Source organism: Mus caroli, unplaced genomic scaffold, assembly GCF_978045245.1.
Source record: "Mus caroli unplaced genomic scaffold, Mus_caroli_1 scaffold_17, whole genome shotgun sequence".
Lineage (NCBI taxonomy): Eukaryota > Metazoa > Chordata > Mammalia > Rodentia > Muridae > Mus > Mus caroli.
This window is the reverse complement of record NW_028227272.1, coordinates 84,486,735-84,502,581: the sequence shown is the minus strand read 5'-3', so window position 1 is coordinate 84,502,581 and position 15,847 is coordinate 84,486,735. Positions and strand designations below refer to the sequence as shown.

At 44.0% G+C, this 15,847-nt stretch overlaps 1 protein-coding gene across 1 annotated transcript in view; it reads right to left on the bottom strand.

Annotated features, from left to right (window-relative positions):
• Positions 1-15,847, bottom strand: part of Map3k7cl (MAP3K7 C-terminal like) — a 38,203-nt gene that overhangs the window by 2,111 nt on the left and 20,245 nt on the right. The window contains exon 4 of the mRNA XM_021185486.2: positions 10,147-10,262. Coding sequence (XP_021041145.1) covers positions 10,147-10,262 — 116 coding nt within the window. The remainder of the gene's footprint in view (positions 1-10,146; positions 10,263-15,847) is intronic.

Below are 15,847 nucleotides of genomic sequence, written 5' to 3'. Positions count from 1 at the left end.
GAGGCGAAAATTAAATCAGAATAGAAATTCTAGTAGTTTCTTTCTATGCCTGATCGACTCCCCTGGTCACTGAATTTGGTATCTGCTGAACAAAACCAAGCGTCATAAAAGAAGCACCCAGCAGGAGTTCAGGGGAGGGTGTGGAAATGCCCACAGGCATACACTAAGTTCTTGGGGTCCAACTGATCTCTGGATCTTCCAAGATGTTTAAAATAGAACAAAGTCCCTATAAATACTTGACAAATGAATAATTGAAGAAAAAAGTACTTCGGGGAGAGGCCATTTGTACCTTAAAAGAAAGAAACTCTAACTCAAAATGCTCCATTTAATTAAAAAAAGCCACACAGCTAATAAGAAAGGGCAGAAATCTAGCCTGTCCTGATGAAATGCTTAATGCTCTGTGTCCCTGAGCACAGTTAAGGCGGAAAATGCCGATAATTAAATATTGATTAGTAAAAGTTCTCTTGTAACAGTCTTAAAGAAATTAACAAGCAAAAAATCTTCAAGGGGTTGAAAGAAGAGCTGCAGATCCTCGGCCAGGTCACTCCGGTCTGCTCGCCGTCTCCTGCCTCATGGCACCCTTGTCACACAGAGCACTTAGCCTTCACTACAAGGTCAGAGGTATAGGATCTACTGATGACTAAAGTCCTGACTGCTAACCTGACTTACATTAATCCCCTGATGCTATCTGTCTGCCATCTTTGATTTGTAGAGGTGACCAACTACAAAATCACTGATTTCATAACTGCAAGGAAAGACTGAGACAGTCTTATTCCATCTCTCAGTACAGGAGAATGTCAATAATAATGTCTTCTTTACAATCCAGAAGCCTCGGCTGATAGGTTTCTGAATTAGCTTCTTGTAAGTAATTATATACATAGCCAATTAGAAAAAAACTGTCAAAATTCTGCTGCATCCTATTTAGGACTTACTTATTTAGGCATATTTGTGTTCATCCATGAGTAAGTCATGAGTAAGGCCCAGCACATCAAACGAGATGATTCCAAGAAGAATTCACAGTTCACAAGGCGGTAAAATGTAGTCCCACTTTTGATTTTTCGGGCCCTCACATGTATCCCTCACTCAGTGTCATATGACGTGGGGTAGAAAGCCATAGCTACAGTAATCTTAAGAACATCTAGTAGGCTGGAGAGATGACTCAGCAGTTAAGAGCACTGACTGATCTTCCAGAGGTTCTGAGTTCAACTCCAAGCAACCACATGCTGGCTCACAACCATCTGTCATGCGTGAGCCATGACATCATGCCCTGTTCTGGTGTGTCTGAAGACAGTAACAACATACTCACATAAAACAATAAATAAATCTTTTAAAGAGAAGAAGAAGAAGAAGAAGAAGAAGAAGAAGAAGAAGAAGAAGAAGAAGAACTTGTAGCCTAGCACTTTTCCTGCTACATCTCGGCAGCCTGAAGGCCACACCTTCAGCATCTACCAGGAATCATCAGATGTCCGCATCCTAAGCCACATACCTGGAAAAGTTTTTCTTATAAAGAAAAGAAAGAAAGAAGTGAAACTGTCAGTAAGGAAGAGATTAAAATTGTTTGGAAATTAATCTCAAAATGTAGAAAATTCTTCAGGTTCCAAGAAGCTGACTCATTGATGGTACAATTTTTTTTTTTTTTTAAATCTAGAAAGATCACTCTCAGACTGAGGAGATGGCTCAGCCTTTAAAGGCTAGGCTTGTATACTGGCTCTAGTTTTGTGTCAACTTGACACAGCTGGAGTTATCACAGAGAAAGGAGCTTCAGTTGAGGAAATGCCTCCATGAGATCCAGCTGCAAGGCATTTTTCTCAATGAGTGATCAAGGGGAAAAGGCCCCTTGTGGGTGGTGCCATCTCTGGGCTGGTAGTCTTGGTTCTATAAGACAGCAAGCTGAGCAAGCCAGGGGAAGCAAGCCAGTAAAGAACATCTCTCCATGGCCTCTGCATCAGCTCCTGCTCCCTGACCTGCTTGAGTTCCAGTCCCGACTTCCTTTAGTGAGGAACAGCAATGTGGAAATGTAAGCTGAATAAACCCTTTCCTCCCAAATTTGCTTCTTGGTCATGATGTTTGTACAGGAATAGAAACCCTGACTAAGACAGTTTGTGATCAGAAATATATACTTGCAAAATTAACTAAAGATTTTTTATTAGAAAAAGTAGTTAAAATTCTAGACAGTTTGGCCCTCATGAGGTTAACAGTTTGGGATACTAATATAATAAGGTAATTATCTTTTTTTATAGGGTGAAGTTTATTTTGAAATAAAGATTTGGAACCCTTGAACTGTTGGTGGTACCTGAAAGACGTGTGTGCAGATGCCCATGCATCTATCGATGACAAAAAGCAGACGCCTCTAGATGATCAAAGTACTGAAGGTCTTATCTTATTTTTTTTTTAAGATGGAGGGAATAACTGTCTTAATTAAGGTTTTACTGCTGTGAAGAGACACCATGACCAAGAACTCTTATAAAGGACAACATCTAATTGGGGCTGCCTTACAGGTTCAGAGGTTTAGTCCATTATCTTCAAGGTGGGAACATGGCAGCATCCAGGCAAGCATGGTGTAGGAGGAGCTGAGAGTTCTACATCTGAAGGCCCTAGTAAAAGACTGGCTTCCATGTGGTTAGGAAAAGGGTCTTATTGTCCACTCGCACAGTGACACACTTCCTCCGACAAGTACCTCCTAACAGTACCACTCACTCCCTAGAGCCAAGCATATTCAAACCACCACAGTAGCAAATGGTGTTGAATTCTCTGGAGCCCATGAATAAATCGTAAATGACTGCACGCACTAAGCCCTGAGGAGGCAGGGGCATGGGCAATGGGCAACAGTGTATGCTTTCAGGGGGCTGAGACTGAGTTTAAACAAGGGTTTCATTTTAGTATGATTGGTACTTAAACCCGACGAGTCTGTCCTAGACTTACAGGAAGCTTACCGTTATCCTTGGCTTTCATTCACTAGATGCTAGGTACAAGCTCCTCACTTCCTGGTTGTGAAATCAGGCATTTCCATAGATATTAGCCGAGTCTAGGGTTGGAGACGGAGAGGATTCTCCTGGCCGGAAATACTGCTGTCGGTAAAGGAAGCTGTGGGACCCGCTCTGTCAGTCGCCCTGAGCTGATGACGCTGAGGTGGGGGATAAAGTGAAAATCAAGGGGCCCCCTTTTTCAGCTCCCTAGGGATGGCATGGCTGCCTCCTCTTCAATAACGGGAATCTACCTAAAGATGTACTCATTACGATAACATACATCACATGCCCCCTTTTAACAAGGTTTCAGGCAGGCGGATGGGAACGAGACTCGGGGAGGGGCTGGAGAGCCCTGCTCTAGTAAGCCAACGATGACTAGGGCATTAAAGAAAAGTGTGATCTGACAGCTTGATGGTGTCTGGAGTACTGACATTTCACACAAACCTAGCTATTTAAATGAAAGAAAAAAATCCTCTGACCCTTCCTCTGCCTCCTCAAGCGAAGTCATCGGTCAGCCATCAATTTCAGTTTTCCCGGTCTTCTTGTCGCTTGCTCAACAGGTATTATTACGTCCAAGCCCAAGCCAGGCAGTGTGGATCCCACTGAGACTAATCCCACTAGTGGATTAGTCTCAGGAGATATACCTTCACTGCTGGAAAATGAACTCCAATCCCATACCTTACACAGGAGCGGATGTGCACACATATGACATCCTGGGAAAAAGAACAGGACATTTATACCATATGCCTACCCACTATTGGAAACGCCCGTGGAACAATACCTCTCTTACTGTTTTTTTTTTTTTCTTTTTTATGACAATGAAAACCCAATTTCTAGTCTGAGTAAATGTTGAAGACCCATGTTCATGGAATATAAGAAAGAAGTTTGCTTCTCTGTGTGTTCACGCCATACAATCTTTTTCAAAAGCTCACCCCCTGAGTGGAAAAGGTGCAGATAAAACTGGCATTTCTCTGTTGACTCCAGGACAGTGGCCGGCTGATATCCTCTCCACCTCCAAACTTGGGGGAGAGAATTTGGCTTAAACATATGTCTTTGAAAATACGTTAAGACAGCGCTGGAGAGATGGCTAAGCAGTTAAGAGCTCTGACTACTCTTCCAGAGGTCCTGAAATCAATTCCCAGCAACCACATAGTGGCTCACAACAACCTATAATGAGATCTAATGCCCTCTCTGGTCCATCTGAAGACAGCTACAGTGTACTCATATACATAAAATAAGTAAATCTGGAGGAGGAGAAAGAGGAGGAGGAAGACGAAGAAGAGGAAGAAGAGAAGAAGAAGAAGAAGAAGAAGAAGAAGAAGAAGAAGAAGAAGAAGAAGAAGAAGAAGAAGAAGAAGAAGAAGAAGAGGAGGAGGAGGAGGAGGAGGAGGAGGAGGAGGAGGAGGAGGAGGAGGAGGAAGAGGAGGAGGAAAGAAGAAGAGGAGAAGGAGGAGGATGAGGAGGAGGAGAAGAAGAAGAAGAGGAAGAGGAAGAAGAAGAAGAAGAAGAAGAAGAAGAAGAAGAAGAAGAAGAAGAAGAAGAAGAAGAAGAAGAGAGAAAGAAAGGTTCTAAGGCAATAAATGTTTCTATGTAAACCTAAAAAGTCTGTGTTGACAATTTCAGAATGAGTTAAGTACCATGATGAAAAGCAAACAAAAAGAGGGCTATTTTTATAGTAACATAAGTACCCTTTTCCACATCACAATGTTCCCTAGATAAGCTACTGTTGTCTGTCATCGCTCTGTATCTTCATAAGACATAAACATGTGGGCCTTATGGTGTTTGTGGCTTCCCCCTTCTCGTGGTTCACCCGAACCCACTAATGGTATAGGATCCTTCTACTCAGCGATTAAAAGAAAACCTCTTAAAACTGGGCAATATATCTAAATAAATATTTCTCCAAGAAAACATAAAAATGGCCCAGAAGCGCATGCAAAGTTATGCAACATCACAGCCATCAGGGAAAGGTCAATCAAAACCACGATGACATATCACTCAGTCCAGTAGTGTGGCCCAGTAGTGTGGCTATTCCTCAGATGGGAAGAGCAAGCACCAGCAGAGACACGCGACAATTAAAGCTGCTCACAAATGTCTATGGTGACATTCTTCAAATACTAAACAGAGCAACCGACCCAAATGAGCATTATCCAGAGAAAGGCAAATAAGATGTGCACAGTGGGATATTATCCACAAATTAAAAGAAGGAAGTACTGGGGTGTGATGCATGGGTGAACCCTGAAACAAATTACACAACTACATCCATTTTTTTAAAAATGTCCAGCAACAAGTTGGTAGAGATAGGAAATGGGTGTGTTTGCTAAAATACCTAGGAAAAGGGAACAATAAGGAGGACTGCCCAGGACCACAAGGTTTCCTTCTGGGCCAATGGAAATGGTCTGCATCCGTGATGACAGCTACTCAGCCCCACAAGCACTGCAGAGGCCTGAACTGTCACACAGACCATTTTCAGTGAGAAGCTTTTTTTGTTTTGTTTTGTTTTGTTTTGTTTTTTGTTTTTCAAGACAGGTTTCTCTGTATAGCCCTGGCTGACCTGGAACTCTCTGTAGACCAGACTGGCCTCGAACTCAGAAATCTGCCTGCCTCTGCCTCCCAAGTGCTGGGATTAAAGGCATGTGCCACCACTGCCCGGCCAGTGAGAAGCATCTTATAGTCTCTGTAACTCTTTCCTTTACGATGCTGTCAGTCTCCCCAGCATGGTTCATAAAAAAACTGGAGAAATGTTTCCTCTACCAGACAAGATATAATCATGTCTGGAACTCAGCAACCCTTACAGCTGGTTGTAATTTAATCTTATATTTTAAATCATTCCTGTCTGGCAACCAATGCTGGATTCTGAAAGCTATATGATGTATGAAAGGAGCTACGTATAGGAAATGAGAATTCTTTTAAGATGTATCAAAAAGACATGACATGCTATCATATATGCAATTACAAGGAGTACGATTAAGGGCAAGCAGTCTGAGATGGTCCACCTAATGTAGAAACTGAATCTATCTAACATTAGTCATAATCCAGAAATAAATGTAAATAAGTAGGATTTATTCAAAGTGGGAAGGCTTGTCTATCTTGTCCACCCAACAGTCATGGCCAGAAACCCTTCTACAGGATCTTTTCCTGTGACTGTAGGTTCTTCCAAACCTGACCCAGGGAGACCTCCTCTGGAGAGACAAGAAAAGTGCAGCCTCAAGTTCAAACATCAGGCTGTGCTTGAGCAATTCCAAAAAGAAAACCTCCTTTTACAAACACATCAGAGTCTGCTCATCCCACCTGCACGAGCCAGTTGTCAAAGGCATCGAAGTCAGCCACAGTTTAGGAAGTGTTGGGAGAGAAATTCTCATCAGAGTCATTTCTAAAATGGAATGCGAATTGCCTGGGCCAGAGCCACATGGCTTGATTTATTTTACTTGGAAAAAAAAAAAAAAAAAGACTGTTCAGAAAACTCTGTTATAAAACAAACTCTTGGTTCAAAACAAAGCCAAGTGTAACAAAAACCAGCACTGCTAACAGTGGTTAGAGATGGATTCTACACTGTGATGACTCCAACCACACTTGGTGACTTGACAGCTTGTCTTGGTAACCCTTACTGATATCAACTCCGTGTTTTTAAATAAAAGGCCATAGCAATACAGATTATGTATATGCAGAGGATGTTACTAAAACCTACAATGGGCTACCTTAGATCAGCCTTGATCATATTTGACCTCTATGATCAGCTCCATGGTGGGTGATAAGGATACAAAGAGATGCTAAGGAAAGTGTGTCTATAAGAGCAACAAAGAGTCATAAAGGCAGGATGAAATTTAAACATGACTACTGGTAGCACTGGCCTACTGAAAGTTCAAAGGACCATTCCAGCGGCTCCTCCATTGCGAGAGGAAAGATCTGCTCACCGTGGGTGAGGACATAGGATAGGCCTTCCATGGGGAACTATTGCCTGTGGAGCAGACACAGACAGGGTCCTGAGAAAGTGAATAGGTCAATGCAGCTGAGGCAGGGTCAAGGTAGGAAGCTCTGTGGAGGGTCCTAGGTTATGAGATCCAGGCCAGAATTGGCTGTTGGGACTGGGAGTGTATTTCAGTTGGGAGAGTGCTTGCCTAGCATGCAGAAGGTTCTGGGTTCGATTCACAGCACTTCATAGCAACACAGGTCTTAGGAGGATGAAGCAGGATGATCAGGAGTTTAAGGTCATCCTTGCGGACATAGTGCATTTGATTGCCACCTAGAACCCATGAGGTTCTCTTTTTTTTTTTTTTTTTTTGGTTTTTTTTTTTTTTTTTTTTTTTGGTTTTTCCAGACAGGGTTTCTCTTTATAGCTCTGGCTGTCCTGGAGCTCACTTTGTAGACCAGGCTGGCCTCGAACTCAGAAATCCGCCTGCCTCTGCCTCCCGAGTGCTGGGATTAAAGGCGTGCGCCACCACGCCCGGCTTGAGGTTCTCTCTCCAGAGAAAGAAGGCTCGGGAAGGAGAGGAAGAGGCAGGAGTCGCTATTAATCTTTAAATAAATTTTTAAAAAATAACAGGAAGGAAAACAATTATAATATTTCACCAACCATGATTTTGTAGCAGAAAATCTTCTACCTAGACAGAAAGAACTAAGAATGGAGAAAGGGGGATTTGAGAAACTAGATAAAATATGAAAAAAAAAAAATAGGCCAGGCGTGGTGGCGCACACCTTTAATCCCAGCACTCGGGAGGCAGAAGCAGGTGGATTTCTGAGTTCAAGGCCAGCCTGGTCTACAGAGTGAGTTCCAGGACAGCCAGGGCTACACAGAGAAACCCTGTCTCAAAAAACCAAAAAAAAAAAAAAAGAAAAAAATAGTAAAATAATTTGTTCATACCCTACAAGTAGCAATGTTTAGAAGATTCATTTACACTTGATGAAGGGGTAAGATGACTTCGGCAGAAACACACATAACCTTGTGATTCCGTAGGGTGTGTCTGTCTGTCTGTCTGTCTGTCTTTCTGTTTCAGAGGGTGGGGGTGGGGATCTCACTTCTTTGTGGTCCTGGAAGGTTGTATAAACTTTCTCCTGAATTAGCTAGCTGCTTCTCTCTGAAGCCGACTTAGCCTTTTCTTATTTGGATGCTGCGGTGGTACCCACAAGTTATCATTTCTCTCAACACAAAGCGAGGACAAGTACCAGAGCCCAGACATTAGTCATTCCTATGCCATCATCCTGTCCTATTTCAAAATGTACCACACAAAAATATAAACTTTTAGAGCGTATAATTTAGTGGGCGATGATCTTACATTGCCTTAAAAATGCCACATGTGAGGTGAAACTAAATCACAAAGTCCTCCAGAAGTTCCAATCCAAAGAACTTAGGAATTAAATGAAGCTATCTGGGTAGGCTTTTCCCCGTTGTACCTCCATAGTTCACATGTGCACACGCACGAGTAAACACAGCCCAGAAAAATGCTGTCACAGGCTATTGATCCTAAGCAACACCCCCACCCCTTCCCTACACTCTCAGAAGTCCCCCTGCGCTTACAGACACCATCTAAGTATTTTGGACAGCTTATCAAGACTCTCTGACCCAAAAGAAAGCCTTGGATTTATAAACTTGTTCTTCTGATTTCTTATCAGTTTTTAATCCCTTACAGCCAAAAGTCCAAGTGAAATGCTATGTGTGAACTGAAGCCAAGCTGGGAGTTTAGAGGAGGCTGGGTCTGCTGGGTAAGTGTGGGCAGCCTACTACCCAAATCCGCAAATATGTGGGTGTCTAACCACTATACTGGAGTGTCTCACAAAAGTCCTAAGATTCTCTAGAGCAAAACACATTCACCTTCTTTCATTTAGAAACTAAGTAATAAATATACTATGTCACTCCAGGAAGTTGAAGGTGAAGAAGAGATAGAATATTCGTCTATTCTATGTCTAGAAAAAAATAGACCATGCTTTTGAGTTGTTTCATGCCCTGATAGTAACGTGTTTAGCGTGGAGGTCTGTGCTTTAGGAACTCAACGGTGGGAGATGTCTATCTATGTTTTCCTGGGCTCACTCCTTTTGCAGAGGTGTAAATACTACTAACAGATTCCCCTGATGTGTAAGAACAAACTTGCCAGCAGATGATGGCATGGTGTCAAGCCATGCTTTTCAGCAACGAAAAGGGACAAAAATTGGGAAAACCAAGTGCAATTGAGGTAAGTTCTGTGAAATAAAGAGCCAGTAAAATTAAAGTGCTCTAATGAATTGAATTGCATAACTAATTAATTGAATTCTATAACTTTCCACAGCAGACCTATAATATAATATAATATAATATAATATAATATAATACGCAGTTAGTCAACCAATACATTTATACAACTCAAAAAAGGGTTTCCATTTAAATATGGGACCTGTACTGCATAAACATAAATTAAAATTCACCCCAAGCCAAATTATCCTGCGGACTCTGTTATGGCTGTGAAGAATATGGCCCGGCCCGAGATGGTATTATAGCAATTTTAACTTCTTTAACTAAAATCTCTTATTTTTAAAAAATGAGCTTTGTACAGCCAACCATTGGACTGAGCTGAGGTCCCCAATGGAGGAAATGGAGAAGGGATTGAAGGAGCTGAGGGGGTTTGCAGCCCCATGGAAGGAGCAACAGTGTTAACAGGCCAGACACCCCACCCTCCAGAGCTCCCTGGGACTGGACAACCAACCAAAGAGTACACATGGAGCGACCCATGGAGCTGGCCACATATGTAGTAGAAGATGGCCTTGTTGTACATCAGTAGGAGGAGAGGCCCTCAGGCCTGAGTGTGTTCAATGCCCCAGTGTAGGGGAATGCCAGGGTGGGAGGACGGGAGTGGGTGGAGGAGCACCCTCATGGAGGCAGGGGGAGGAGGGATGGGATAGGGGGTTTCTGAAGTGGAGACCTGAAAAGGGGAAAACATTTGAAATGTAAATAAAGAAAATGTCCAAGAAAAATAGATAGATAGATAGATAGATAGATAGATAGATAGATAGATAGATAGACAGATAATGAGCTTTGAGAGGAAGCACACCCACAGACCTTTTTCCTAGGGCACAGGTAAAATCACCAGAAGGTCTGTTGCTCCTTCCTAAAACCCGCTCCCTCCGGGCCCACCCCAGTCTCCGCTCAGTAGGAGCGCAGGCACTCAGTAGAAGCGCAGGCACTCAGTAGGAGCGCAGGCGGGAAGGTACTTACTTCCTTTCCTCAAGCAAGGCGATCTCTTTTTTGACTTCATGGTACTCTTCTGCTATTTGGCAGTGTTGTTTAAACACCTGCATGGACTCTACGGAGTCGTGACACGGCGGCAGAGGCTGCACAAAGAAAGAGAAGCCATGAGTCCATCCCATTGTCAGGAAGCAGTGCTCTGGATCAACCGTGGCACAGAGCCGGACTACTTCTGTTTGGGGGACACAGAGTGGTGAGACGGTCGTGCTGACACGGACTGTCCTGTGACTTTCATGGGCACCTCAGCCCTGAACCGGGGCCCTGAGACATAGTACTACATGTCAGTTACCTGCTATGTGTGGGTGAAAAATACATTTCCCATTAACTTTTGCTTCTCCTCGGAAATTGCAAACTGCTTTACGAAAGGTCAGTGGGAAGGGCTACTCTGGTTCTGTTTTTATCTCCCTTTTCTGTCTACTTCATGGTCCAGAGTCACAACCACGTCAGAGCGGTGCAGACAAAGGCCCCCTTGCCCCCTTCTGAGAGGTGTGCTCAATGCAAGAGACAGGGTGTGAGGCTGGAGAATGTGCTGGCAGAATTAACAAACTGGTAAAGAAGACCAGCCCCTCCCCCCCCACACACACCCTGCTTGTGACACATGAAGTTGAACAGAGAACAGAAGAACAGGTTTGAGTTTCTTCTTTCCTCCCATCGAAGAGAAAAACAGGTCCACTTGGCAAAGTTTTCTAAATACAACATGAAAAAGAATTCCTACTTTCAGAAATCATTTTTAAAGAACTAGTTTTCCATGAGTTTTTATTCTTATTTCTATATCACCAATGCGTGATTGCAAGCGCTAGTGCTTGGAATCGAAGTTAATTGTCTTTTAATGAGTTTTTAAATCACTCCCTAATTATTTATGGGGAAAAACCCATGTAAAATCTGATAACCATGAAAGTTTGCTGCTGAACAAGTTATTTGGTCTTATCTGACATTATAATTGCCGTAGGTAAACAGACTGTCTAACTAGGTACCATTTCTATTAGTAAAGTATGAACTAAAGGATCTCTTACTATTTCTTTCCATATTCTTCAAACACACAGATTTCTTTGGGGGGGCATTTTATTTGCTCAGCAAATAACAGAAATAAAGTTTATCCTCTGGCCGATAGCTAAGAGGACCCTGCTCACTCAAAGGAAGTAAAATTCTAAATAGATGTACACCTGACTGACACGTCACCCTGAGATTTGTTAACACGCACAATTAATGCATATTACTAAGTTCCACAGTATTTTCAAATTCTCATTAGGACAAATTTTACATTCGTGTGAATCCTCATTGTTTACTTAATTCATGTAGAATCTAACAACAATCACTTTATGGGGCATCTTTCTCGGGATCCCTGTGGGCACATTAACAACATCAACCCAGCTGGCTGCAACTATGATCCTCTGCAATACAGAAAAATATGGGAAACTAGGGCACAGTAGTGTGACAATATAGTTCTCCCTGGGAGCCGAAGCCTTTGCCAAAGGAATCCGGAACTCCTGGCTCCTCCAGCCTGTGTCCCAGAAATCGCAACCCACTCGCCAATTTTCACCTGTTACGCTGGCACGTTACCAAGCTTAACAGTCAGTGGAATGAAGGCAACATAGCCCGCGTCCCCAGAGCCAAGCTCTTAAATCATCGGTGCCCTGTCAAAGGATTTGCCTACTGGCAGCCATAAGATTACACGTGTCATGCGGTCCTCATAAACAGCGCATAAGCTACACTCGGTTCAAGCAGAATTCAGTCCATCGCTTGCCGCCTGCAACTACCTGGACCGTGAATTCAGCGGCTGCTTAAAGTCATAGTGAAAGGAATCAGTCCTGCATGAAGGCTCTGCAACCCTGGAAGAATAAAGGTGCTAGCGGCTGGTCAAGGTGGGAGCATCCTTTCGGCTGTGGTTTAAAAGGAAACCAGAATCCCAAGCACACTTCCTCCCTCCTCAATCCTCTCTCCTCCCTCAACCCTCCTCCCTCCTCTGCCCCTTGCAACTCTTTGCAATAAGTGGGATTCTCCCCATGACTTTGCTTTTGTGTTTTGTAATTTTATGGATATGGGTGTTTCATTCCCGTGTGTATTTACGCACCACATGCATGAAGTGCCCCCCAGAAGCCAAAAGGTGGCAGACCTCCTAGAACCAGAATTATTGCCTGTTCCAAACTGCCGAGTGGATGGGAGGAATGGAGTCCACATCTGCTAGAAGAGCAGCGGTTGCTCTTAAGTGGTGAGCCATCATTCTGTTTTCATCTGTACCTTAGCACGCTACCACAGAGTGACAACTCTAGGCCTTTTGCAGTTTTAATTTGGGACAGGATCTTGTACGAACTATCACAGAATTCACTGTGTAGTCCCGGTGATCCTCAAACCTGTCTCCTCGAGCGTCAGCCCCTCCACCGCGTTCCCCCAGCAGCTGGAATTACAGATGTGCACCAGTGTATCTGGTTATCTGGTATCTCTTAATTGAAGAAACTTCAATAAATAAAACACTGTATTTTAGAAGAGGAAGAAAATCTCTGGGTGGTGGGGAGGGCGGGGAGGGTTGAATATAATCAGGGGGCATTATGTACACAGATGGAAATGCCAAAATTAATCCTATTTTGTTTATAATTAATACCACCTTTCAAAACCATTTGGCAGGATACTTTTTACCTAAGCAATGTGGTTCTGCTACTAAGGGTATGTGATTAGTTAAATAACTGAACTGTGCCCTTGGAAGTGTCTGAGATGGCAGGCCATATTTATTGTAAGCCACAGTACATGTTGATGCAAAGGTGGTTTTTTCTGCTTCCCTTGCCCATCTGGGATGCTTTCTTTCTGGGGGTCTGCTGGCTGAGGCTCACTTCATTTCTACTTCGCATTTGCCTTCCCTGACCCTTTTGCCAGGGAACTTCAAAATCCTCACCACATTAAAATTTCAAGCCATTCACTGCTAACCACAAATGTTGCGGGGGCACATCAACACGTTGGCTGGCCAGCAGCATCAGTTGCCATTTGAAGACAGCGGACATTTATCCCAGCCCAGAACATTCATTGAAGAATTAATTTATTCCCATTGCATGGGGTTTGCATCCCCAAAGAAATTCCAGTCAATCAAAGTATTAAAACATTTAGGTTTTAAATGAATGAATGAATGAATGAATGCAACAGAGGATAATGATGCACTACTCTGTGCTGCATCCTAATACACATTGCCACGTTTTTAAAACAGGTTCTCGTGTTATGAAGTTGGCCCTGGTATTGCTGTGTAGCTGAGGATGATCCTGAATTTCTGATCTTCCTGCCTCTATCTCTGTATGCCACCATTCCTAGTGTATGCAGAACTGGAGATGTCCCTTGGGCCCTGTTACACCAGCAGAGCTCCGACCCCAGCCCTCTATGGCCATAGGATAGGTGTGTACTGCTCTTAGTCTCTCTCTCTCTCTCTCTCTCTCTCTCTCACTCACTCTCTTGCTTGCTCTCTCTCTCTCTCACTCACTCTCTCCTGCTCGCTCTCTCTCTCCTCTCTCTCCTCTCTCTTTCTTCTCTCTCCTCTCCTCTCTCTCTCTCTCTCTCTCTCTCTCTCTCTCTCTCTCTCTCTGATGGCCGTTCATTCTGGCCTTCCTAGAGCTGCTGTGACCAGCAGTGCTCACTAAATTAAAAGAACATACGTCCCTAACATCCAAACATCCAAACATGATTTGTAGTTTTAAAACAAAGCTACCAGCTCTTGCTTGCACACCAAGGCAGGAATATGGTGTCTGGGGGGGGGGGCAGGGGGGGCAGGGGGGGCCAGGGGTGGTGAATTAACAAGTCTTTGGAGTTTGATCAATTCCAAGCTCTAACTTGTTATAAAAACTGGAAAATTCATGACTCTGGAGATGAGCACTTGGAGGAGAGGGAATCACCCGTCCTTGCCGACTGCCCAGCTTTGACGAGCTCTGAAATAGAATATGACCGTTGTGTTGGCCAAAGCTTGTGGCCACCACTACAGCAGCGAGAGTATTGAATGAACACAGCACATGGGGCTACTACATCGTGAGCACACTGGCTGTCGCTGGTCCGGGTGATTCTCCTATCATTAGAAGCACAGCAGCACGGAAACGTAGAGCAGGAAAAGTCTTAGTGAAAACTTGCTGGGGCTAAAAAAAGCAAATACATGTGTAAAATTAAAACAAAACAAAACAAACTACCAGTAGGCTTAAACCCAGTCATCTATGATTTAACTGGCTTGCAAGCCTGTTTAATACATGCTCAGCTAAAGTATAATTTACAAGGATTCCTAGTACAGCTAGAGGGAAAACATTAACTTTGGGGAATAAAAATACCAGCTTCTTCCAGGTATGGTGCGCACCTGGAATCCCAGCCCCTGAAGGACAGAGAGAGAGCCAACAAACAGTTCAAAAGTATCCCAGGCTCCGTACTGAATTCAGCACCAGAAGAATACTTCAAAAAGCAAAACAGATTTAAAAAAAAAAAAACCCAAAGCGGGGCGTGCTGGCGCTGGCCTTTAATCCCAGCACTCTGGAGGCAGAGGCAGGCAGATTGGATTTCTGAGTTCGAGGCCAGCCTGGTCTACAGAGTGAGTTCCAGGACAGCCAGGGCTACACGGAGAAACCCTGTCTCAAAAAAAAAAAAAAAAAAAGGCATGAAAAAAATCAAAACAACAATAAAGATGATATTTGTTTTTATTCCCACCACTCGATTTAAACTGTTTCCATTCGAGAGATTTGCACTGATGTCCCACGCCGGCTGGCCGTGTGGGAGCACATATTCCTGTTTCCTCCTGAGATCAGGGGATGCTGCCCCTGTTCCTTGTTATCCTCTCCTTAGGCTGCACTTCCTACACTTTGAGTCCCTCAGTACATATACTCTTCATAGGAGAGGGACTGACTCCAAAGGGACGGAGCCCTCACCAGGACTCTCACCGAAGCACTGGAGCATTAGCCTCTGGGTTCCCTCTCTGGTAGTAACCACCCACCCCAGCCCCCACCACCCAAAGCAATGGTTCAAGATTCTAGAACACAGAGTCCGTGTTTCCACAGAAATGGCTTTTCAGTCCCACTGCGAGGGAAGGTCTCTCACTGGAGTTCAAAGGGGAGTAAATAAAGATGTTCCTGCAGCCTCCCTTCCAGCCAACTTTGAGACACAGTTTCCCAAGGCACAGACTGGGGCTTGGATGAGGTCAGAGCCCAGGGTAGTGACTTCCTCTTCACCCCCTTTCCTGAGAGGATAGAGCTTGCAAAGGTTTTAAGTTACACCGCAGAGTCGGGAGCCGTTACAGCCCCTGGGATCCTGCCCAATCACCAGGACTAATTTAACGCAGTGAAGTAAGAGAGAAACCAAACCGCAAGGTCCGGGTCCAAGATTGTGGCTTGATCCACTGCGCGCCATCTCAGTCATCGGTTCACAGCCTCCAGAAGTGTAGCCCATCCTTTGGAAGGGAGCCCGTGAGAAAGCATGCTGCCAAGCACACCTCAGCAAGGGGCCGAGCCTGCTTAAGCGTTTCCGTTTTCTGCTTGGCTACTTCAGAAACTACTGGCCCTGTCCACTTCAAAAAAAACGCAAGAATTAAATTCTCCTACCCCAGCTTCCCACACAGAAGATATATTTAGGAAGGCAAACATACTGTGGTGGTTGAGAGGAGCTTGTATTTACTCCTTGATTCTCAGGATTCCCTACTTGGTAGGGGAACAGAGGTTACCCCTCC